The sequence below is a fragment of the Nelumbo nucifera genome, chromosome 1, assembly GCF_055504915.1.
Source record: "Nelumbo nucifera cultivar China Antique chromosome 1, China Antique-T2T, whole genome shotgun sequence".
NCBI lineage: Eukaryota > Viridiplantae > Streptophyta > Magnoliopsida > Proteales > Nelumbonaceae > Nelumbo > Nelumbo nucifera.
Genome location: NC_142649.1, coordinates 154,558,643 through 154,582,812, shown reverse-complemented (window position 1 = coordinate 154,582,812; position 24,170 = coordinate 154,558,643). Strand labels below are relative to the sequence as shown.

Sequence of the window (24,170 nt, the reverse complement as noted above, 5' to 3'; positions counted from 1 at the left end):
CTCTTGGGGTGAGAGGAAAGAGAGACAAAGTGGGGAACAACACAGAGAAAGGGGATTGACTTCCAAAGATTAACATGGGCATCCGATTTATCAAAAAGCAGGATGTAAGAACAGCATCACTCCAAAAGTGCTTTGGGACATGCATATTGATCATCAAGGACCGAGCAGTTTCAAGAAGATGTCTATTTTTCCGTTCAGCTACACCATTTTGTTGTGGGGTGTAGGCACAAGAAGTTTGATGAATTATTCCATGATGTTCTAGGTATTGCTGAAACGATGAGGAGATGTATTCTTTGGCATTATCGGAGCGAAGTATTTTCATATTAACACCAAACTGAGTGCATATTTCAGCATGAAATTTCTGAAAAATAGAGAACAATTCACTACAGTCTTTCATAAGATAGATCCATGTCATCCTTGAAAAGTCATCAACAAAGATTACAAAATACTTAAACCCATTGTATGACACCACTTTAACTGGACCCCATTCATCAAAATGAACTAAAGCAAAAGGACTTGAGACACGACTATCAATTCTTGGACTAAATGAGACTCGATGATGTTTTCCCAACTGATATGACTCACAATCTAATGATGAAAGATGACTCAAGGAAGGAACTAGTAGCTTCAAAGCCTTGAGAGAGGGATGACCAAGTCTGCAGTGCCATTGGAGAGGAGTAAGAGACGACTGAAAAGCCACTGGAGGGCCACCACGATCAAGGTAATACAAACCACCGGCTTCATGCCCTCCACCAATCTTCGTCCCCGTCTTGAGATCCTGAAATACACAAGAAGAAGGATAGAAGGTTACAGAACAATTAAGGGACTTGGTTAATCTACTAACAGACATAAGGTTAAAAGGGAACTTAGGAACATATAAAACAAATGCTAAAGACATTGAGGAGAGATCAACATCACCAACACCACAAATAGGAGATGTAGAACCATTAGCAAGTGTAACTGTCTGAGATGTGGAGGTGCGAGAAAGGGAAGAAAATACATCAGGAGTCCCAGACATATGGTTCGAGGCCCCAGAATCAATGATCCAGGGTGAGGCTTTGGAAGCTAAACAAGTCATACCTGAATGGGCAAGTGTAGCTGTGTTCTGTTGAGATGTTTGAAGGAACTGCTCATATATTGCCCGTGGTACACTCACCATTTCTTGCCCGGAAGCACAAGTGGTTGCGGAGGGGGTTGGTGCAGTTTGCTGGCTTTCAGTAATTGTGCTACTACTTTTAGATGTAACATGGTTAGCCCAAGTGTTAGGTGGACCAGGCAAATCATAGCAGAAATCAACTGTGTGCCCCTCTAAGCCACAATGTGTACATTTTCTCTGAGCATTACCCCTTCCTTTTCCACGGCCTCTCCCTGACTCACGGCCTCCAGTCCGGCCATTGGCCCGGTTAAACATGTGTCCACCACGGTTGCTTGGAGGGCCACTGCTGCCACCACCACTTCTACTTCCACGACTACTCCCTTTAGTCACTACCAAACCAGATCTATCAGAGAAGGAAGAATGTTCCACTAGCTCAATGGATGTCCTCTTAAGACGAGCAAAAACTTCTTCAAGTGAGGGGAGAGCTGATCCCCCCAATATCTGTGCTCTGACAGGCTCATACTCAGCCTTCAAACCCACAAGGAACCTAGTCACATCAAGTTGTTCACGTTGCTGCTGTTGGATCTGAACATCTGATGTGAGAGGGTGATACACATTTAGCTCATTGCGGATGTTTCTCAAACTTGCATAATACTCTTCTAAGCTTTGACTTTCTTGCTTCAAATTGAAGTACTCTTGGTATAACTGATATACCCTAGTTGTGTTGTCTTGTTCAGAGTACAACTTTTTAGCATGATCCCAGATCTCTTTGGCTGTATCTAGGAACATGAAGTTCACACTAATCTTTGGTTCCATGCTGTTCCAAAGCCATGTCATTATCTGTGCATCATCTTGTTCCCAATCACTGAACCCAGGAGAATCAGAGGAAGGTTTCTCTTCCCTCACATGTTTGACTTTCCTCTTGGCCTTCAAGAACACCTCCACAGATTTTGCCCATGGTATATAGTTCTCACCATTCAACTTGATGGATGTCATTTGAACACTTAGATAATCTGAAGAGAGCATGATGCCTGTTTTGTTGTCATTCCCAACTACAGTTGAAGCCATCTCAATTATGTCTCCTCTGAATATACACCACAATCTCACACTTGTCACAAGACTTATCTCACTTACAAGACCACCAACCCATTTTCTTCAACTGCACATTACACACTACACTCTAAAGCTGAAATCATTCAGTCAACACATCAAACACTTGGACTACACACTGCAGGACCATTTACCACCAACACCCCACTACTGAAATTACTCAGTCATTTCATCGAACACTTGTTCTGCAAACTGCAAAGCTGATTACACACAAGGTCTAGGGGTTCACTTTTAAGCATTTAAAAAAAAACATAGATATGCTAGCCACCACAACACAATCAACACCGCACCACTGCTGTCGTGGACATCAGCAGTCTACCACTCTTCTTTCAGCACACATGTGAGCAAGAAAACACAAAAAAAAACATGACTGATATGTGTCAGTTTCACCCAGCACCACAACTAACTTTCGATGTACACAAAAAAAAAAATCAGCATTCACAATCCATTTCTGAACACAAGACAGCAGTGTCCATACCTGTATACGACTAGCCCTCTTCGTACACTGAATAGAGGGTCTAGTATACCACTTCAACGACCACCACAGCACCGGCCAGAGGCATTCTCACCTCCAGGCCCTCAAATCGACAACTCCTTTTCAGCCCTTTATCGAGTCTTCAATCAGATCAGCTATAGGATGAAGAAACCTACTGTGAAGCTGGCGGCGAACCCAGGAAGAAGATAACAGCAAGAAAAAACCGAACACCAGACCTTAATGCTCTGATACCATGTGAATAAACCTTAGTTGTTTCTAGGTCAAAGTAGAGAAGAAGAAAGAAGAAAGAAAAGAGAAGGAAGAAGGAGAGGAGAAAAGTATTCGGCCAGACTAGAAGAGAGGATGTACAAAAGTACCTCTCCTAGCCGACCCACTTGATTTTTATTCATGAAAACTTGAGTTACAAGAAAGACAATTTTGTCCCTCATAGAAGATGGGACACATAACTTAAACTCAGATACAATAGACATTTCACTTTCAATAAGATACACCAGAATGACCAAAATACCCCTTACTCGAGCATTCTAACAACATGGTATCAGAGCATCTAGTCTATGCTTGCCCTTTCGTTTTTTTTTCCTAAGTAAACAGTAGGTAGAGGAAAATTTTTGGGTGTTTCGGGTCACCTCCTTGGAGCAGTTTTTTTTTTTTTACTCTCACCACCCATCCAGGAAGAAGCACTGCCCACCGATTGGAGGTTCTGCAAAGTCCGGCAGTCAGCAACCCTGCGTGTGTCTCACGTGCCGCCTGAAGATTCTGCCACAGTCACACGCGCCGGCGCGTGGAGGTGCTTCTGTCGCCGGAAAATTTTTCGGTCGTCTTTTGGCTTGCCTTGTCCTGTATAGCACATATTTGTGCTTTGTTACGTGCATATCCATTCCGGTGTTTTCAACAGGTGTGCTCCGTTGATTTTCGGTGTTCAAAATATTCTGTTTATTTGAATGTTGAGATTATGGCAGACAAGAAATCAGTAGTTATGTCGGATGTTGTTCCAGTGATGTCAAAATTAACTGAGCATAAGCTTAATGGCTCTAATTATCTGGATTGGAGTAAAACTGTTCAACTATATTTGCTGAGTATTGCTATGGATAACCATTTGACTGATGGCCCTCCTAATGATGACTCGAGAAAGTCTTGGTTGAGGGAGGGTGCTCGTTTGTTCTTGCAGATACGCAACTCCATTGAAAATGAGGTGGTTGGTTTAGTCACTCACTGTGGATTTGTTAAGGAATTAATGAACTATCTAGAATTCTTGTACTCCGGAAAGGGGAATATTTCCCGCATTTATGATGTGTGCAAAACCTTTTACAGGGCGGACAAAGGCGATAGATCTCTTACAAGCTATTTCATGGATTTCAAGAAAACATATGAAGAACTTAATATGTTGCTTCCGTTTAGTACTGATGTGACTGTTCAACAAGCTCAGCGAGAAAAGATGGCTGTTATGAGTTTTTTAGTTGGCCTACCTTCTGAATTTGAGACTGCTAAATCTCATATTCTTTCCAGTTCAGAGATCTCTTCTCTACAAGATGCTTTCAGTAGGGTCCTTTGTACAGAAAGTTCTTCACCTGTTCAGCCTAGTAGTGCCCTTGTCAGCTGCAATAATACATCTGAATCAGGGAGACAACAATACAGGAGTGGTAGTGGTAGAGGATCTAGCAATTATGACAGGTCAAGTAACTATGACAGGAATACTAATACTCGTGGACAGGAGTCAGGTGAGATAGTGTGTCATTATTGTCATAAGCCAAGACATATGAAGCGGGATTACAGGAAGTTGCAGAATAAGAAAACTCAGTCTGCCCATATTGCATCAACCACGGATACTTTTGAGAAGTCTGTTATGATATCTGCAGATGAATATGCCAAATTTGCTCATTACCAAGAATCATTGAAACCTCAATCTACTCCTGTTACTGCCATCGTCGAGTCAGGTAAACCCAATACATGTCTTGTTTCCTCTTCAAAATGGGTCATTGATTTTGGAGCTACAGATCATATGACAGGTAATTCAAGTCTATTTTCTACCTTTCAGTCACATAAATCTACCTCTCCTGTTACTTTAGCAGATGGGTCAACATCTTGTGTTATTGGGTCTGGCACAATTAGTCCAACACCATCACTTCCTTTGTCATCTGTTCTTAGTTTACCTCAGTTATCATTTAATTTAATTTCTGTTAGTAAACTCACTCGTACCCTTAATTGTTGTGTCTCATTTTTCCTGATTATTGTTTATTTCAGGATCTTACGACGAAGAAGATTATTGGTAAGGGACATGAGTCTGGAGGTCTCTACATCCTTGATACACAAGTTCCAAGATCCATAGCCTGTTCTGGAGTTGTAACCCCTTTTGAAGCACATTGTCGGTTGGGCCACCCCTCTCTCCATGTGTCAAAGCAAATTTGTCCTCAATTTCAGAGTTTGTCGTCATTAAATTGTGTCTTGTCAGTTTGCTAAACACCAACGTCTTAGTTCGAGTCCTAGCGTCAATAAACGAGCTAGTGCTCCTTTTGAGTTAGTCCATTCAGATGTTTGGGGTCCGTGTCCAGTTGAGTCCAAAGCTGGGTTTAAGTATTTTGTTGCTTTTGTTGATGATTACTCTCGTATGACATGGCTATATTTAATGAAAAATCGTTTTGAGGTGTTTTCTCATTTTTCTGCTTTTTGTGCTGAAGTTAAAACTCAATTTAATGTTTCTGTACAAATATTGAGAAGTGATAATGCTAAGGAGTACTTGTCAGAATCCTTTCAAACTTACATGCTTCAGCATGGCATTCTTCATCAAACTTCTTGTGTAGATACACCATCTCAAAATGGGGTTGCTAAACGGAAAAATAGACACCTTCTAAAAACTGCAAGAGCTTTGTTATTTCAAATGAAGGTTCCTAAACCTTTCTGGGCTGATGTAGTTTCCACAGCATGTTTTTTGATTAACCGTATGTCTTCGTCTGTCTTTCAGGGTAAGACTCCTTATTATGTTCTATTTCCAAATAAAACACTGTTTCCTATTGAGCCTAGGGTATTTGGGTTTACATGCTTTGTTCGGGATGTTCGTCCTCAGGTTACCAAACTAGATCCAAAATTTTTGAAGTGTGTTTTTTTTGGGTATTCTTGTGTTCAAAAAGGGTATAGATGTTATTGTCCTACTCTTCACAAATATCTTGTGTCAGCTGATGTTAATTTTCTAGAAGATACACCTTTCTTTCCATCTACTCCTCATTCAAGTCAGGGGGAGGATGATGATTTGTTAATCTATACAGTCACATCATCTGTTTCACATCCTATTGAATCTGCTCTGCCAGGCCTAAGCCACCTACAGTACTGGTTTATTCTCAGCAACCAACCCCTCCGGATCCATATCCTGCACCAGCTCCTTCGTCGGCAGATCCAGTCTCAACTGATCTTTTTCCTTCGTCATCAGAACCAGTCTCTAATGATGATCTTCCCATTGCTCTTCGTAAAGGTAAGCGTAAGTGTACTTATCCAGTATCTTCATTTGTGTCTTATAATCATTTGTCGTCCTTTTCTTGTTCTTTTATTGCATCTCTTGAGTCTATCTTTGTTCCTAAGACTGTTAAAGAAGCCCTTTCTCACCCTGGATGGCGTAATGCTATGATTGAGGAGATGAATGCTTTAGAGGACAATGGTACTTGAACCTTGGTAAATTTACCTACAAATAAGAAGGCTATTGGGTGTAAATGGGTGTTTACAGTTAAAGTCAATCCTGATGGATCCATTGCCCGATTGAAAGCCCGTCTTGTTGCTAAAGGATATACTCAGACTTAGGGAGTGGATTATTCTGATACCTTTTCTCCTGTTGCTGAACTTACTTCTGTCAGGTTGTTTATTTCTATGGCAGCTACTTATAATTGACCCCTTCATCAGTTAGACATCAAGAATGCTTTTCTTCATGGGGATCTTCAGGAGAAAGTTTATATGGAGCAATCGCCTGGTTTTGTTGCTCAAGGGGAGTATGGGAAAGTTTGCTATCTTCATAAGTCTCTGTACGGGTTGAAGCAGAGTCCTCACGCCTGGTTTAGAAAGTTTAGTCAGGCAGTCGAGAATTTTGGTATGAAGAAAAGTAAGTCTGATCATTCTGTTTTCTTCAAGCACTACTGCCGGCATCATTTTGTTAGTTGTGTATGTGGATGATATTGTCATTACTGGGAGTGATAATACAGGGATTTCATCCCTTAAATCTTTTCTCCACACTCAGTTTCATACCAAAGATTTGGGAATGTTGAAATACTTCTTGGGTGTTGAGGTGACAAGAAGCAAGAAGGGAATATTCTTATCTCAAAGGAAATATGTACTTGACTTGTTGTCTGAGATGGGAAAATTGGGAGCTAAGCCATGTAGCACTCCAATGGTTCCTAACTTGCAGCTCACAAAAGATGGTGAATTATTTGAAGATCCTGAGAGATATAGAAGATTGGTTGGAAAGTTGAATTATCTTACTGTAACTCGTCCAGATATTGCGTATTCAGTTAGTGTGGTGAGTCAGTACATGTCCTCTCCAACAGTTAATCACTGGACAGCTGTAGAACAAATTTTGTGCTACTTAAAAGGAGCATCTGGGTGAGGAATTTTGTATGGCAATCATGGTCATACTAGAATTGAATGTTTTTCAGATGCTGACTGGGCAGGATCCAAGGAAGATCGAAGGTCTACTTCAGGCTATTGTGTATTTGTTGGAGGGAATCTAGTTTCATGGAAAAGCAAGAAGTAGAATGTTGTCTCATGTTCGAGTGCAAAATCATAATATAGAGTTTGGCCAAGTCTGTGTGTGAAATAATGTGGATATATCAGCTTCTGACTGAAGTAGGTCTTAAAACTTCAGTACCAGCCAAGTTATGGTGTGATAACCAAGCTGCTCTTCACATTGCATCTAATCCTGTTTTTCATTAACGAACTAAGCATATCGAGATTGATTGTCATTTCGTTCGTGAAAAGATTCAGCAAGATTTGATTTCCACAGGTTATGTGAAAACAGAAGAACAACTGGGAGATATCTTCACGAAGGCTCTTAATGGGGTCCGGGTTGATTATCTTTGTAACAAGCTGGGCATGATTAATATCTATGCTCCAGCTTGAGGGGGAGTGTTACAGAATAGGAAGTAAATACTAGGGAGATATGATTTACCTTGATTGTAGGACTGATTTGTAGGAGATATGATTTACCTTGATTATAGGACTGATTTGTAGGAGATATGATTTACCTTGATTGTAGGACTGATTTGTAGGAATTTAATTAGTCTTCTTTCCTAACATAGAATTTGTAACTTGTATATATACATACGAGATTGATGAATACATATAAAACAAATTTTTATTCTTCCTCTGTTTACTCTTGTTTTACACTATCCGAGTAGAGAGTTGTAAAAGTTGGGCTCAAAGATAGTACATTTTAGGGAGAGGATACCATCAACCCTTTAGTTAATAAACAAAACTAAGGACAGAGAAAATTACAGAGAAGCCCAATACAAGGAGACCCGAGTAGCCCCTTGTTTAGCAAGATAATCAGCCAGGGCACTAGCCGATCTACCCATCCACTGAAATCTGACTGTCATATCCCTCAATAGCCATTTAACCTTTATTTAAAATATCCTTAAGGTCCCAAGTGACAGTACCTGGGTCAGCCAACCATCCTACTACCACTTTGGAGTCTCCTTCAATTATTAAGTTTTGCACTCCAAGTTGATAAGAAATCTGTATCCCCTATTCCACAGCTAGGAGTTCAGCCCTCATAGAGTCTCCTATTCCAATCGGTCCCGAGAAAAGGGCAATGATGTTGTTGTTCTCATTTATCAGTACACCACCAATACCAGACGGTCCTGGATTACCCTGACTACTCCCGTCAAAGTTCAGCTTAACAAAACCCTCCACCAGCGGAGTCCAAGTTACTTGAACTCTAGGCTTCCTAGAGGAAGTGAGGGCAACTGCAGACCAATTCCTCATTAAATCATCGAAGGAGTAATTTTCAAAGATCTTTAAGGATTTCAGCCACAAAATAGTCCTTGTCAAAATACACTCCTTGACCTCAAGAATGGTTCTTTTCTTCTTCTGAAAAATTCTGGAATTTCTCTCTTTCCAAATAGTCCAAAGGAGAGCTGCTCTTATACACTTTAACATAATTCTCCCTCTTCTTGTGGTCCACACAAAGGTAGATAGAGAAAACAGCAAATTTACCTCAGCTAGCAAGTTCCACCTGCACTCAAACAAATCAAATACCCAATTCCAAATGGCTGCAGAAAAAGGACAGGAAATCAATAAGTGGTAACAGTCCTCATTCTGTGCTTTGCACAAAGTACACCAGTTAGGGGATAAACACAAGAAAGGTCTTTTCTTCTGCAGGTTATTCATCGTATTGATTTTATTGTAGTAAACTTCCCAACAAAAAACAGCTATTTTTGGGGGAATAGGCCTAGACCAAACTTCCTTAACTGGGAAAGCCCAAGGAGAGGAACTAAAGCAAAGGGATTTAAAGAAAGTTGCACAAGTAAACGACCCCAAAGATACAATACAATACACCCGATACAGGGCATATCGTATCAAGATTTTGATCCTTGATTGAACTCTCAAAAATTTCAAAACCTGAACCAATAAGCAAGGGAAGAACTTAAAATTTTGTCTAATCAACACATTTTCTTCTTCCTCATCTTCTTCTTCTTCTTCCACCTTTTATTTTCTTCTTTCCTATAACAAAAGTAGGGGTTCTGCCCCTATATTTTTTGAATTTTCTTTGCTTTGTTCTTTTTCTTCTCATAAAATGTTGATTTTCTAGACTTAAACATGAAATTTATACTTCTTTTATGAAAATTATGAATAATTATTAAGGAAAGAGGGTTATGGAACCTAGGGAACTACCCTAGGATATATGGTTTTACTTAAAAAAAATCCATCGCCTATGCGTCGCCTAGGCACCCGCCTAGGCGACTAGGCGACAAGGCGCCCCCCTGTCGCCTAGCCTCGCCTTGGCTCCTTGAAAACTATGATGTCTTGCTTGGGTATTTGTTGGGCATCAGGCTGGTTTCATTTTCTGGTTTCTTGTCTTTTTTTTTCTTGTATTGTATTGTTATTGGGTAAGGGGCTTTCGTTAGTTGGTTCTTATTTTAGTTTGGTTCTGAATTTGGTTGATTTGGATTTGTTTTTGTCTTATCGGGGTTCTGTTTGGGTTGGCCTTTCTTTTTGGGTGATTGATTATCACCTCGTATCTTCTTTTTGTTTCAATAAATTCTTTTCTTTTATCTTCAAAAAAAAAAAAAAGGATTTGAACTCTCCCTGATGGAAACCCTTCTTTCTCTTCTCTTCCCTCTCTATCTTCCTTGCTTCCTCTGACTGAACAGGGTTTCTACCTTTTATCTTTTATTTTCTTATCTTTCTAACAGGTTTGTTTCTAAGGAGATCACGCAATTATTTTGGTACTTGTGAATTGATGTATCTAAAAACACTTTTACAGGAGTTTGGGTGTCCTATTACAAGTTCTATAAACCTGTATGGTGACAAAAAAGCTGCAATTGATATAGCTTATGATCATTTTCAGCACAACAAGATCAAACACATTGAGGTTGACATAACACTAATTGGGAGAAGGTTGCTTCCAAGGAAATCTTTTTTGTTACCCCTCTTTGAGGCTGACTGATGAAATACAGTCTCTCACTGTATACTTTTTTGGGGCTGGTCCTTTCATGGCCTATAGCACAAAGCAGCCTTCAGGTCACTGACACCTCATTTGTCAACATGTTAGAGTGAGAAACATTTTTAAACAGATTGCTTCTAACAAATCAGGAGTATATTCTAGCTACAGTTTTCCTGGAGATTTCCTACCAAATTCTTCAAATGATCACAGCAGGAATTGCTCTCCATATTAGTCTACCCCTGTGATTTAGACCTTTTAGTTGCCACCCACAAAGAACCTCCACTACTGATTTTGGGAAGCACCAGTACACATTCAAACTGCTCAAAGAAATGCTCCGATTTTTCAATGCCACTTGGCAATGATTAAAGAGGTGATCATTAGATTCAATAGGAAATCTACAGAAGGTACAGCCTAAGTATAGCAATTCTAGATCTCCTTTTGCCCAAGTTATCTTTTGTAAGGCATTTATCCAATGAGGCAGTCCAATGCATGAAAACAAAGAGGTTTGGAGGGTGTAAAAATTAAATATGAATAGTGCCAGAATTTTCGAGAACCATTTTAACAGGAAGATGATGGAGATTGTGGTTCATAGTTCCGGACAATTTTATCTTTGGTGAGTGCTATGATTTCTGGTAAAAATTAAATATGAATAGTCCAAGCAGAGAAAAAAAAAAGTAAATATGAATATTCCAAGCAGAAGAAATAGGGAAGCAACAATCAGGTATACAGTTTTTTTTCTTGATCTCATCCAAGCAGAGAAAAAAAAAAACAGAAAGGAGGAGAAGAATAAAGAGATGGTCCAAGAGTGCTGACCAGATCAATCCTGGATACGATACCATGTAACTTCTAAGAACAAGTATTAGATGGACAGAAGATAGAAGAGAGGACCAGATGTTGTAGAGGAGAAACAAGAGCCTGCCAAACTTGAGAGAAAGTGATGCTCCCGATTGGTTAGGCCTCTTTTATATTATCTATTAAAATTAGATAAGATTACAGAATTACCCCTTTAAGTAAATAATATTTGACTGACTAATCTGCCCTTAAAAGGGCAGCCCAGTGCATGAGGGTTCTGCCAATGTGGGGTCTGGGGAGGGACAGATGTAATCTACCCTCACTTCAGTAATAACAGTAAACAGACATAAGTACCCCTATCTATAAATAAACTAATGGAGAACAATGAATGAATGAACAAGAAACCATCTAACCATTCTGAACACATAGAAAAGGTTTTATTGTTATGAAACTTGCAATATGGAAAGGATGATTTAAGGCATGGGGACCCTTCTAGGTCTACCACATTATCTTCTCTTTGTGGTCTTACTTTTCCATGTTCTTTCTGCAAAAGTAGCTGTGATTTTTTATTTTTTATTTTCACACTTGATGCTTCTCATTACATTCTTCTCTACTTATGAGGATTCATGTGCTGCTGGAGGTAATTGGAGCAATGGAAGAATGCCAGATGATCCTTTCTGATCCCTGATGTCAATTTCATTTATCATTTATACAGATGAAAGGAGAGAAGGAACTTATTGAAAAGATATTGCAAACAGAGATAAATATTTTCCGTTCAATCAGAGATGGGAGTGCACTTATGCAGCATATGGAGGATTTTTATTACATCACATTGCTAGAGGTATTATTTGACATTTCATCCAAGACATCTCATTGATATTTATAGTTTAGGGGTAACTTTATCTACTTATTCAGTATCTCTTAGGTGTAACAGTTGCTGCTTACAAAAATAAGGGACCTTAAGGTCTTTTTTTTTTTTTGTTTAAACTCATATCATTGTTCCTTTCATCCATGATCTGTGGGTGCAGACACAAATGTCATGCTTTGGCACTGACATGGAATGGACACAGAAAGTCCCTAAAATCTAGAAATGCAGGCATGGCCCAATAAAATAATGATCAATTTGACATTTATATATGTGCAATGCTTGTGCACTTAAAATTTTACAAATGGAAACATGGGCAATTGCCTAATGATGGTCTTAGCTATCCAGCATCTTGGGAGGGGTAGACCAGATAAAGACCTAACCTTTGGCATTCTCTTGCACAAAGTGGCTGCTCTCAGACTATAACCAACATCCTTGCACTTGTCAGCCTGAGATTTTAGAATTGCACCAACCACTGGCTCTATATTTAACCAAATTTGAGATAATAATAAGTGTAACCATTGACTACTATGGTTCATGAATTTCCAAAAAATATAGTGTGTTAGAAATTATATATATTCATTATATTATTGGTCAGCAGGGGCATACTTGTCATTCTCCTTTTATTTCTTTTATTATTTAAGTAAGGTCGTGAATGTAATTTTACATATTATTATTTTTCTAATAAAATGGGTGGCAGTTGAGATCAGAATATAGTTCAACCTCTTCTGCTTTCAGCCCTAGTTTCTTCTCCACTCCCTTCTCTTCTTCTCTCTTGTTATTACAGAAACCTGAGTTGTTAGACTGTTATCTTCATTAAATTAATCTGTTTAGAGCCGAACATATGGTATTGGAGCACCTGTGATCGCCTAAAAGAATTCTTTTTATCTTTCTATACCCAATGAACCAGATTTCTCTCTCTACCATCAGGCAGTTGCAGTAAGGCCCATAAAGGATTGATCGCCCTTAAGAAAGGAGGCTTTCATGCCTCATGTTGAGTGCAATTTTGGTGTTTTGGTGTAGTAGTGCCATCCCTCTGCTTGGAGGTTCGAAGAGGGACAGTTTGAAGATGTTACAGGTTGGTTGCTTTAATTCTTTAAGTTTCTAGTGAATAGTACGTTTGAATAGTGCGGGTTGATGAGGTTAATCAGATAGAAGAAAAACAGCCTTTTGAAATGAAAGGACTGTTCAAGATATTGCAGAGAATTGATTTAGAATAGCAGAAATCAGGTTTCAAGAAGAGAGAAGGGGATGAAGAAGGTGGCGGCAATAAGGGTTCAGAGAGAGATTTCGAACATAATCTCCTCTTACACCCCTAATCCTATTTCATTAGCTTAAATTTTAGTAATTTACAGAGAGGCCCTTAGTTGGGCAGATAATTAAAAAACATAAGAGAAAAAAAGGCCCAAGTTGAGGCCCATTACAGCAAAGAACATAAACAGTCTATGGGCCATTCGGCCCATCTTCTCTACACAGATCATATTCATGTTCTTTAAGTTGACTAATATTTTGGGAAGTTTTTATGTGGTTTTCTTGGGTTGCAGCTATTGGAATTTAATGCTTTTGGGTATTGAAAATTGCTGTTTACTGCTTTTGTATTGGTGTGGTTGATTTTTTGGTGGAAGTAACCAGAGAGGCATATTAGAATTATCTTTCTTTGTTATGTCATCATTGGGAAGTGAAGTCCAATGTGGTGATACAGCCAGACTTTATGGTTGTCCAGATGATTCCAATAAAGCTTAATGGTGCAAATTATGTAACTTGGGCAGAATCTGTTGATGTAAATCTGGCTGCCAGGGGTAAGTTGAAGTACATCAAGGATAATAAACCAGATTCAGGAATTGCCGGATATAGTAATTGGGTGCAAGAAAATGCAATAGATTATGACTTGTCTTTGGAATAGCATGGAACCCTGCATTAGTGTGAATTTGATGTTTCTTGACACTGCCAAAGAGATATGGGATCATGCTAAACAATTATATTCCAGCCAAGATACTATGACAAGAATTTATCAACTTTATCAAGAATATTTTCAGTTGCAACAAGGTGACAAGACTATGGAAGATACTATGCTAGTCTCAAGAGTTTGTGTAATGAATTGAATTCCTACTATCCACTACCAAATGATCTGACGGTACAACAGCAACAAAGGGATCAATTGGATGTTGCCTTGTTTCTTTTAGGATTGTGATCTGAACATGTTCATGCACAAGTTCTGGGTAATACTGATATTCCTACTCTCTGAGAAGCCAGTTTCAAAACCATAGATTGATAGTTCTCCCATGTCTGAGAAGTCTACTCTAGTTCCAACCAAGGGTGGCAGAGGTGTATGTTGTAGAGGTGGCAACATTAGAGGTGGTAGAGATGGAGATACTGCTAGAGGCTGAGGTATTGATGTACATGGTACAGTGCATGAGTGTAGACATTGTGGGTGTTAAGGACACACTATTAACTTTTGCTATGATTTACATGGCCCACCATCAACATGGGCCAATCATGTTCAATTAGAGAGGATCGTGGTACTACTAGTGATGACTCCTTTGCTTTAGGTTCTAGGAAGGAGAAGGAGATGATATCCATTATGAGGAGTATGAGAAACTTCATTTATCCTCTTCTAGTAATATTTCTACTCTTGCTAAGTCAGGTACAGAATGCCTTGCATCTTCTTACTCTGGAGCCTCAGATTATATATCTGGGTCTCCAAACCTGTTTGTTTCTTTATCCCCTCCGTCTACTACCCAAACTGTTACCCTAGCCAATGGCACTACCTTTGCCATTTCAGGTATAGGTAATATCACACTTAATTCTAATTAGACTTTGCCTTCTATGCTATATGTTCCTAAGTTTTCTTTCAGTCTCATGTCTATTAATTTAACAAAAACTTTTAATTGTCCTGTTTAATTCTATCCTTCTTATTGTGTGTTCCAAGATCTCAAGATGGGGAAGACAATTGGTGGCCGGCTTGAAGTTGGAGGACTGTACCATCTAGATGATGGTGGTTCGCAGAAAGCTTTACATACAACACTTACACCTCTACAGTGGCATTGTCAGTTGGGCCATCTGTCTCTTCTCATTCTTAAGAAGCTAGTTCTAGTTTGGCTTCTATTACAGGGTTGTAGTTTGAGTCTTGTTAGCTTAGTAAACATCAAGTGTCATTTGTTCCAAGAAATAATAAGTCTCTAGACCTTTTTGTACTTGTCCATTCAGATGTGAGGGGTCCTAGTCGTGTTGATTCATATAATGGATCTAAATATTTTGTTACATTCATTGATGATTAGTCAAGAATAACTTGGTTTTATTTAATGAAAGCACATCCAGAATTGTTTGCTATTTTTCTCTCTTTCTATGCTAAAATTCAAAATCAATTTGGTGTTTCCATTAAAATGTTTCATGATAATGCAAAGAAATACTTTCAAGGACCCTTCAAGTTATTTTTTGATTTTCATGGCATTATCCATAAATCTTTTTGTTCGCATGCACCGCAACAAAATGGTGTAGCTGAATGAAAGAATAAACATTTACATGATATACCTCGGGTTCTCTTAATTCAAATGTAAGTTCCTAAAATTTATTGGAGTGATGCTATCCATAAATCTTTTGTTTGCATACACCACAACAAAATGATGTAGCTGAATGGAAGAATAGACGTTTACTTGATATAGCTCGGGTTCTCTTAATTCAAATGTCAGTTCCTAAAATTTATTGGAGTGATGCTCCTACATCTTGTTTCCTAATAAATTTTATGCCCTCATTAGTCCTTGGTGGTAAGTTTCCATTCTCTTCTTTTTTCCTTCATACCTCCATTTCCTCTTCACTCTTGTGTTTTTGGATATGGTTTTCTTTCATAGACATGGTCCTAGGTTGGATAAACTTAAACCTCGTGCTCTCAAGTGTTTGTTTCTGGGATATTATCAAACCGGAAAGGTTACAAATGCCATTGACCTACTCTCTGCCTATCTTTTGTTCTTTCTAATGTTTTTTACTTTGAGAATGTGCCTTTTTTCTCTGTAGTTGAGTCTCTCTCATCTCCACTTTCTCTCCCTCTTCCTATTGTAGAGATTTCGTTATCGACTCCCACCTTTAAGGTGTTTACTTGACTTCCAGTTCACACTTTACAAAGTGTACGCCAAAAGACTATGGGGAGTCTTTACTCCAGCTCCAACTTCTGCTGAGCCATCATTGGTTTCACTGTCAGCAGATCTGCCTGATCTGGACTTGCTTATTGCCCTTTAGAAAGGTAAACACACTTGTACCATCCTTCCTATTTCTTGTTATGTGTCTTTGATCATTTGCATCCTGTTTAGCAGAAATTTGTATCTCTTCTTTCATCTATACCTGTTCCCAGGTCTGTTCAGGAAGCCCTTGTCTCACAAGACTAAAAGAAGGCAATGGATAAAGAATTTTATGCTCTTGAGTCTAATCATACTTGGGATCTCACTCCTCTCTCTCCTAGGAAGAAGGTAGTAGGTTGTCGGTGGATTTATACCATTAAACATCAGCCTAATGGCAGGAGAGGTATAAGTTACAATTGGTGGGCAAAAGAAATATCTAGACACATGGTGCTGATTAGATTGATATTTTCTCTCCAATTTCTAAATGGGGTTTGTGCATGTTATTATTTCTTTGGCTACCCACTGATTGGCCATTGTTTTCAGTTGGATGTGAAGAATTCTTTCCTCCATGGTGATCTTCAAGAGAAAGCGTATATGGAGCAACCTCTTGGGCATGTTGCTCAGGGGGAGGTAGGGAAGGTATGTAGGTTAAAAAAAGCAATGTATGCACAGAAACAATTGTTGCGAGGTTGATTTGATCAGTTTAGCAGTGTGGCACAGTAGTTTGGACTGCAATAGTGTAGTGTCAACACTATTTTTAGTAGAGATACATCTTCTGGTAAGATTATCCTGGCGTGTATGTTGATGGTACTATTATTACAGGGAGTGATATACAAGGAATTATGGAGTTGAAACAGTTCTTGTAGCAGTTTCAGACCAAAAACTCAGGGCACTTGAAGTATTTTTTGGGTATTGAGATAGAAAGGTCGAAGTGGGGAATCTCTCTCTCACAGAGAAAGTATGTTCTTGATTTGTTAGAAAAAGAAAAGAAAAAAACAAGATTACTAGGAGCAAAACTAATGGATACTCCTATTGATCTAGATGCTAAGTTGTTTAATAGTGAAGGGGAGCTCCTAGATGATCCTAGCCCTCCTAGGAGACATAGAAGAATAGTGGTAAAACTCATCTATCTCACCATCATGAGGCTAGACAATTCCTTCAGTATGGGATTATTAAGTTAGTTTATCTAAAGCCCAAGGACAAGTCATTGTGAAGGTATAGTTAGGGTTCTACGCTACTTGAAGGGTGCTCCAAGTCAAGGGTGGTTGTATAAGAAAGGGGGATGAGCTAAGTGCAGTTAGGGGTTTGTGGAAAGGACCTTGATGTTGTCCTCCTTGTGAGGCAAATGTAAGCTTTCCTGGAGCGAAAACCATTGGATTGGCACTTGGGGTTTATAAGATAGGGCTCTGCTATGGGAGTCGTAGTGCCTATGAACTGAGACAATATTTTGATAAGGTGTTTGAAACCTAGTATTATATCAATCTCCTAATTGCAGCCACTTATTTGTCCTTGTATAAGTTGTACCACCAATCCATGGTTTTTTATCCCAATAGTGGCTACAAAGTACAAAATGCTGTGAGGCATTCTCCATAAAAAGTACAATGTTCTTCCCTGAACTCAAACTGCTGAAATTAGTAGAGGTAATTACAGTACAAACAAAATTAATATGGATAGAAATTAACTTATGCTAAGTTGGCATTGGTCTATTGGGTGAATATTAATTGATTAATAGATGAGTTTGCTAATATGCTATGTTTGATGTCTGACCATAAATAGTTTGCTGTGTTTCTGCATGGAACTATGTCAGCATGTACAAAATCTTGTGTCAGATCTTACTGCTTGATACCAAATTCAAGTAACATTGGCTTATTCATTTTCTTCAGAATGTTAGATCAAACTATCAGAGTGTTAACAGCCCAAATTCTGCAAAAGCAGATAGCTCATCAGTTGGGTGACCTGGTGAATATTGTACAGTTGTTGCTCATCACTTGCAGCTGAAGATACATTGAAGTAGGCAGTTCTCTGGTAACAGTGTGCTTAATCTCAAGATGGTGTACCGTCTGTGGTTGACAAATGTACAGAATTCCTAGTTTCCATAGCTTTACAAATACCCAGATCACTGTTTAAATTTAATAAATAGGCATCTTGTACTTTAAAGTTTAAATGATGCCAATCATACATGTATAATATGTTGAAACCAAAATTTATCCAATTCTTGTAATATGTAGGTTATTTTTTGAGAACATTGACCACCGAATTTGTAGTTGTAGTCATTGACTTGTTTTTGTTGTTGCTGTTGTAATCGTTATTCTTGCTACGTTTGTTACATTCCTTCTGTCTGTGTTTCCGGGGAGGAGTTGAGCTGATTGGAGAACAGTTCACTAATTCAAGTCTATTTTAAAAGCAATACTCAAGCCCATAGCAGTTTCTCAAATGGTTTACCAAATTCAAGGATGCAGGAGAAATGACAAACTTAAATGTAAAAGCTTAATGATGGTAATTTAATAATTGAGGAGATCAAATACAAACATGAGAAAGGGAGTATCTAAGTAAAGTTCTAAATTACGAGGTAATTGCATGGCAAGAAAGGGTGATTAATTACTCTTTGGTATGTAAGAATAATAGCCTTGTTTTGGAATGTAGACTCATTGAGACATAGTATGTCTGTAGAGAAGGCAATAGAGATTCATGTGAAGCTTAGAATTTGGTTTACTGAGTTAAAATTTTATCAAATTATACCTCAGTATGCTATTTATCTTTCTTGATTCACCATATGCATTCCTTTTATGTTTGAAATCTTCTCAATTCAAAACTGCTCTTGGTTTTGCTAGACACATGGAATTAAATATATATTATGATGATGCATTCATCCATTTATGTTACAAGTGCAAGCTTTGAGGGAGACGGGATGTCATATGGATGGCCTTCTTTGCGTTGCTGCTCAGCTTTTTGGTGTTGCTCATGATTCTTAGGCTCTGCCTTAGTATGTCAACTTCCCTTTCCTTCTTGATTCTCTCCTCCTCCATTGCAGCCACTTGAGCCTTTAAGACTTCGACTACTTCTTCCTTGGCTTTCAATTCCCTCTTCAGCTCTTCCATCATGTTTGCCTCTGCTCCTGAGCACAAACTCTCTCCTACAAAGATAAGCACATGTCAATGATCTGATACTTTTTTCCCATTGCCAAACCTTCAAACCAATAAACTTACAGGCCATACAGGTTACCAGATTTCAGTTTACGAATGTGAATTGGGTCAAGTCAACAACAAATAAGACAGAATGTTAACAGGATTTCTATTGCTCTGTATGATCTGTTGAACCAACATTGTAAGGACCACAAATCCACACACTCATGATTATGTAGAGTAATTTTGAGAGCAATTATTTGGGCAAATCTGAAGTTTATTTACTGTGGATCCGTACAGTAATAGGTATTGAGGGACCAAAGTTGATCCATGTTCTCCCATGTCAGACCAATGATTTGATTAGCAGCCTTGGCTGCAAGTGAAATATTATTATAATGGGCTGCAAGTTGTAGGGGACCAAACTAAAAAGAAAAATGTGACCGACAACATGGGTTGTTGATCTAATGGGTTGTAGGCCCATGACTGCCTTATTAAATTAGTAAATGGAATCCACATTTCCAACTTGTCCTTTACAAGAAATGCTTAATCACTTGGGTGAATGGCAAATCTGGCATCTGAAAAGCAGAAAAGCTCATTTTAGAGATCTTATATCTTAAAATAGCAATTCTGCTTTTTTGCTTTTTAGAGTTTTTGTAATATTAAAAAGGGCATTTTAGTCATAACATGTCTGAGCACATTTTACGCATGGACCATCTCTTAGTCTGTTACCAAATCAGACCTACTATCGCTTTTGCAATGGTGCAAACATCGACACAAGGAAGATCCAAAGATCCCTATATTTAAATATAGGGTTCCCAGAAGGGTTTAAGGGATTTGATCATCAGCCCTTCTTTTCAGCAAAGGGGGGCCACCCCATATTACAAGGACGGAGTACTCTTAGGGAAAGACAAAAACAGTCTCCTATAATCATTTTTATGAGCATAAGCAAGCATCTTCCATCTTTTCATAATGGGGTCTGTCTCAATTATGAAAAAGAAGGGAGACCAAAGAACTTGCTCCTAAATTATTATATTCTTCTCCATCCAACTCATCTAATGAGAACCCACAAGGAAGTAGCTTCAATATTATGTTATCATTGGCATTTTGATTCTGATTGCAGTCTCCAATGAGATATGGCTGGAGTTGTTTCTGAAAATGCTGGAGAAAGGTTTGATTTTAATGGTCTAAAACAACATCTTAATGCCCATCAAATAGAGATGGACGCTTAAGCAATGAGCCTCATTATAATAAATTAATAATATCAAAACACAAGGGTCTTTTTGGTTATTTAACTGACACCTTCATCAGCCAGGGATCCATTCACATCATGTGGCTTCAAAGTCTTCTAATGAACTATAATTTTGTAGGCTTGCAATTCAATGCCTAGCAAAGAAATGTAATCTGCCTTTGCTTTAATGTGTGTGTCAGACAGAAATCATGTTAACCCATAAAAAAATTCTGACTCATCCTCTAACGGATTTTGTGTGTGTGTCTGTGAAAGAGAGAGAAGAAGGGGATGCTAACTTACCATTAAAACCAGGAGTCTAGCCCATGAATTCTATTTTTCATATGGGGATTGCTTATCTCACCCTCGATCTAAAATTAGAGATGTACATTGTGTCCATGTAAGGTGGTGTAATTGTTAAACCACGTACACCTCCATGTGAAAAGACACAAACACTTTTAGCAATGGACACGTATAAAAGCAATGGCGAGAGTAGGTCTCTAACCCTACTTGTATGATTAGCATTAGCATCCTTCTAAATTCCTAATTGTGGGTCTTCCCTCTTCCGGTCGTCTTCCCCCCCGCCCCACAAAAAAAAAAAAAAGATTGTGAGTTGGGTTCACAGACATCTCTTGGAATATTGCAACTGAAAGTATAAAGAGAAAGAAAACCAATAGACCAGATGATTCAGATCATTTTACTTGGTTTTAAACCTAAGAAATCTCACATTACCCTCCCATGAATTGATGGGTTAACAACCATCCTTATTTGAAACTAATAGGAGTTGGATTTACACTGAATTTTTGTTCTATACTTGAATGTTCTTGAGCAACTGTCTATGAGTAGTGTTCTAGAAGTGAAAAATAAACTTAATTCCCTCAGATCTAAGGCGAGTCAAGCAACTCAGCTAGTTCAATGGGTTGACTGCTAGTTGCTACTACCTTAGAATCAGTTACGTGGATAATCAAAGAAATGAGTTGCCAACTGAGCCTACTGAACCGGCGAAGCTATTAAATGAAAACCGAGTTAGCTAGAGGGGGTATGAATCAGATGGCAAGTTAACCAGGAGCCTAAACAGAAAATTCCTTGAAGTTGCAGATCAGCAAATTCAGTGTCTCTCTCTCTCTGTGTATGTGCATTTAGAGAGAGAGAGAGAGAGAGAGAGAGAGAGATGGCACCTTGATATGTCCTGTGAATGAGGTCATCAAGTTCAGTCTTGATAGCTAAGTAGAGACTCTTCCATTTTTCGATGGCCTCGTCACGGCGAGCCTGTTCCTCCATCATGTGCTCGACCAAAATACTGGTTCCCAGCATTTCCCACTCTTTGTCGCTTCTCCCAACTACCATCTCATCTTTCATCCCTCGAATTATCATTTCCTTCTCCTCCAGCTTCTTTCTCAACCTCTTCACCTCCTCTCTCAGCTTCCTCCTCTCCCGCTTCCACTCCGCTTCCCTGAACAAGAACACCTTCCCTTGCTGCTGGTACGTCCTGCTCTCCTTATCTCTCTTGCACCTTGCCTCGTCGATCTCCTCCTGAAGCAGTGTTATCTTCTCTCTGAAATCCTCCAGATCGATCTCACACGAGTCACAGTTGCTCTTGCTTGCAATGCAACCCATCTCAGATCTTCTTTCTCTTTGCTAGCTCACTCTAGTCTAGTGATGATAATAATGACCAGATGAACATGGAGTAAGATTCTCAGATTCTGTGGTGGCGATGATCATGACTGCTGGTTCATTCTGGATTTGAAGACACAGATTATTCCCTGAAGAAACTCCTACACCTACACCTTCATCAATGGATATATATACTTGTCCAATTTTTCTACATTTTCATCACTCTTTAGGCCTAGTACTACTACTGCTGAGAGCTAGACTTAATCATTAAAGGCAGCTTCAACCAAGCCCGTGAAGAGCTGCCTAAAGTTATATAAAAAGATTTAGACATGGTTTAATTTGCAAGCTATATACATACTTAAAATACAAATTATAATACATATGTTAGGAAAATGATGGAAAACAAATAATTTCCTTGGAATATATATATATATATATATATATATATATGACGATATTTTATAAGAAAATTCATCATTTTTCCGGTATTTAGCTTAACTTGGAAAACCCATTTGACTGATCGGAAATATACAAGTGCATGTCGCAAGGTGCAACTTGTTTAGAAAAATGACTTATGGAAATTAAATTAGAAGGAAATGCCATTTTCCTCCAATTACTACTCACTTTTTGGAATTAAAATATTCATTTTCCATGGCAATTTTACGTGTAATTTGGAAATCAATCATTTTCCTTTGTGTTTATGTGAAAAAAAATCAAAATTAATATAATATAATATATATATATTAAATTATTAATATTACGTGGATGAGAATGACACTACATTATTGTGAAGCAGGAAACGATGAGTAGAAACTCTAGAAGCGTCATCTTATTCATCCCACTGACAAAATCCAGTACAAGCTAAGACTCAACCTGGTTGAAATTATGGTGTAAAATTGTGTACTTTTCCAACTCGATCGACACACTTCATTTAATGGTCCTTGTAAACTTACCAAACAGGCCATTTTTTTACGGTTGTCACCAGTACGTACTGTTTATCAAACGAGTTAAACTGAGTTTGGCATTTTCGAACAGACCGGAAAACAACTCGACCCGGCTGAACAGTACTCCCTAAATAGGCTCCTGTGGCCTGTATATTCTGTTATGCCTCACATGTGTAGCTCTCAGTGGATTGCATTGGATTCCTAACACGAAAAGGACATCTAGTTATTGTTTGGACTGCAATATTTTTTTGCACAGGAAGGAAAGGAGTGCATATTTTACACCAATTTAGGACCCATTTGATAATTCTCTTATTTCATGATGATCAACTGTGGGGAATGATGCGCATTTGTTGTTTGCATTCTTTTTTGTTTTGCAATAATTTAGAGGTGTTGGTTGCATCCTAAGATGCTCAAGAGATAGGGAGAGGAGTCTGGGCCGTTCATCCATGGAGCCCAGAACTTGGAACAAAGGGGCATGACCATATGAGGGCCCATGAATCATGCAACTATAGGCACTAGATTATGTTGGGGCCGGAGGACATCCTGTCACATGATAGGGGAATTGGGTTGGGCCCCATCTAAGAGGTTGGCCAGATCAAGGATTCCCTTATTTAACCAATCTATCCACATTTTGGTTAGGCTCCATCCAAGAGGCTGGACCCGAATCTTTTGAACATAGGACAGGGAGAATTATGGGTGGGTTTCGCTTCCTAGTCTGGCCACATCTACAAAGCTAGATATTCTCAAGTATCCCTTGGTACCATGCCAAATATTCAGTTCTAGCTCCTGAGATATGGAGAAACAGAAGAGCAGTGCTACAATGGGGATACCCTTATCATCATAGGAGTTATAAGGTGAACCCTTGATGGGTGTATTTCTTTGTCGAGCTGCAAATTTTGTAGCCTTTTAGCCTACCAACTAGCTAGCCAACTACTATATGGGTGAAGCACTATTATATTGATGTCATAACACTTGGGTGGATCCTCTCCCGGCCCTCAAAATAAAGAAATGAGGATTGGTAAATGGTGTCAGGGTTCCTACATTATTAATTAGGTTTTTTTTTTAATTTGGCTATTAGGATCGATCCATTGTTTTAATCAATTTCCTTATTACATGTTAAAATTTTGTAATTATCCTCATATAAACTGAAAAACC

The 24,170-nt window shown here is 38.7% G+C and overlaps 2 protein-coding genes across 7 annotated transcripts in view; one reads left to right on the top strand and one right to left on the bottom strand.

Annotated features, from left to right (window-relative positions):
- LOC104602867 (putative triglyceride lipase) overlaps positions 1–18,436 on the top strand; it is a 171,590-nt gene extending 153,154 nt beyond the window's left edge. For 2 of the 6 annotated variants that reach the window (XR_016080435.1, XM_088894798.1), the window contains 2 exons: positions 11,849–11,974; positions 17,994–18,436. Coding sequence is in view for 3 of the 6 variants with exons in the window: in XM_088894798.1 (XP_088750924.1) it covers positions 11,849–11,974; positions 17,994–18,065 (198 nt within the window). In the remaining 3 variants the exon portion in view is untranslated. Of the gene's footprint in view, positions 1–11,848; positions 11,975–14,927; positions 15,094–16,054; positions 16,236–17,993 lie in introns of those variants that run through there. The other 4 variants (XM_088894797.1, XR_016080436.1, XR_016080437.1 and 1 more) reach the window with 4 other exon arrangements.
- A 222-nt stretch (positions 18,437–18,658) lies between these two features.
- On the bottom strand, positions 18,659–22,388 carry LOC104590876 (uncharacterized). The gene is made up of 2 exons (XM_010249636.3): positions 21,636–22,388; positions 18,659–19,243 (listed from the first exon to the last, which is right to left on the bottom strand). The coding sequence occupies exons 1-2, from the start codon at positions 22,072–22,074 to the stop codon at positions 18,990–18,992; spliced, it is 693 nt and encodes a 230-aa protein (XP_010247938.1). The 5' UTR covers positions 22,075–22,388; the 3' UTR covers positions 18,659–18,989.
- Between the last annotated feature and the right edge of the window lie 1,782 nt (positions 22,389–24,170).

Coding starts and splice junctions, on each gene's coding strand:
- LOC104590876 (XM_010249636.3), bottom strand. CDS start 22,074: ATGGGTTGCATTGCAAGCAAGAGCAACTGTGACTCGTGTGAGATCGAT. Junction 19,244..21,635: donor CATTCACAGGACATATCAAG/GTGCCATCTCTC, acceptor TTATCTTTGTAG/GAGAGAGTTTGTGCTCAGGA.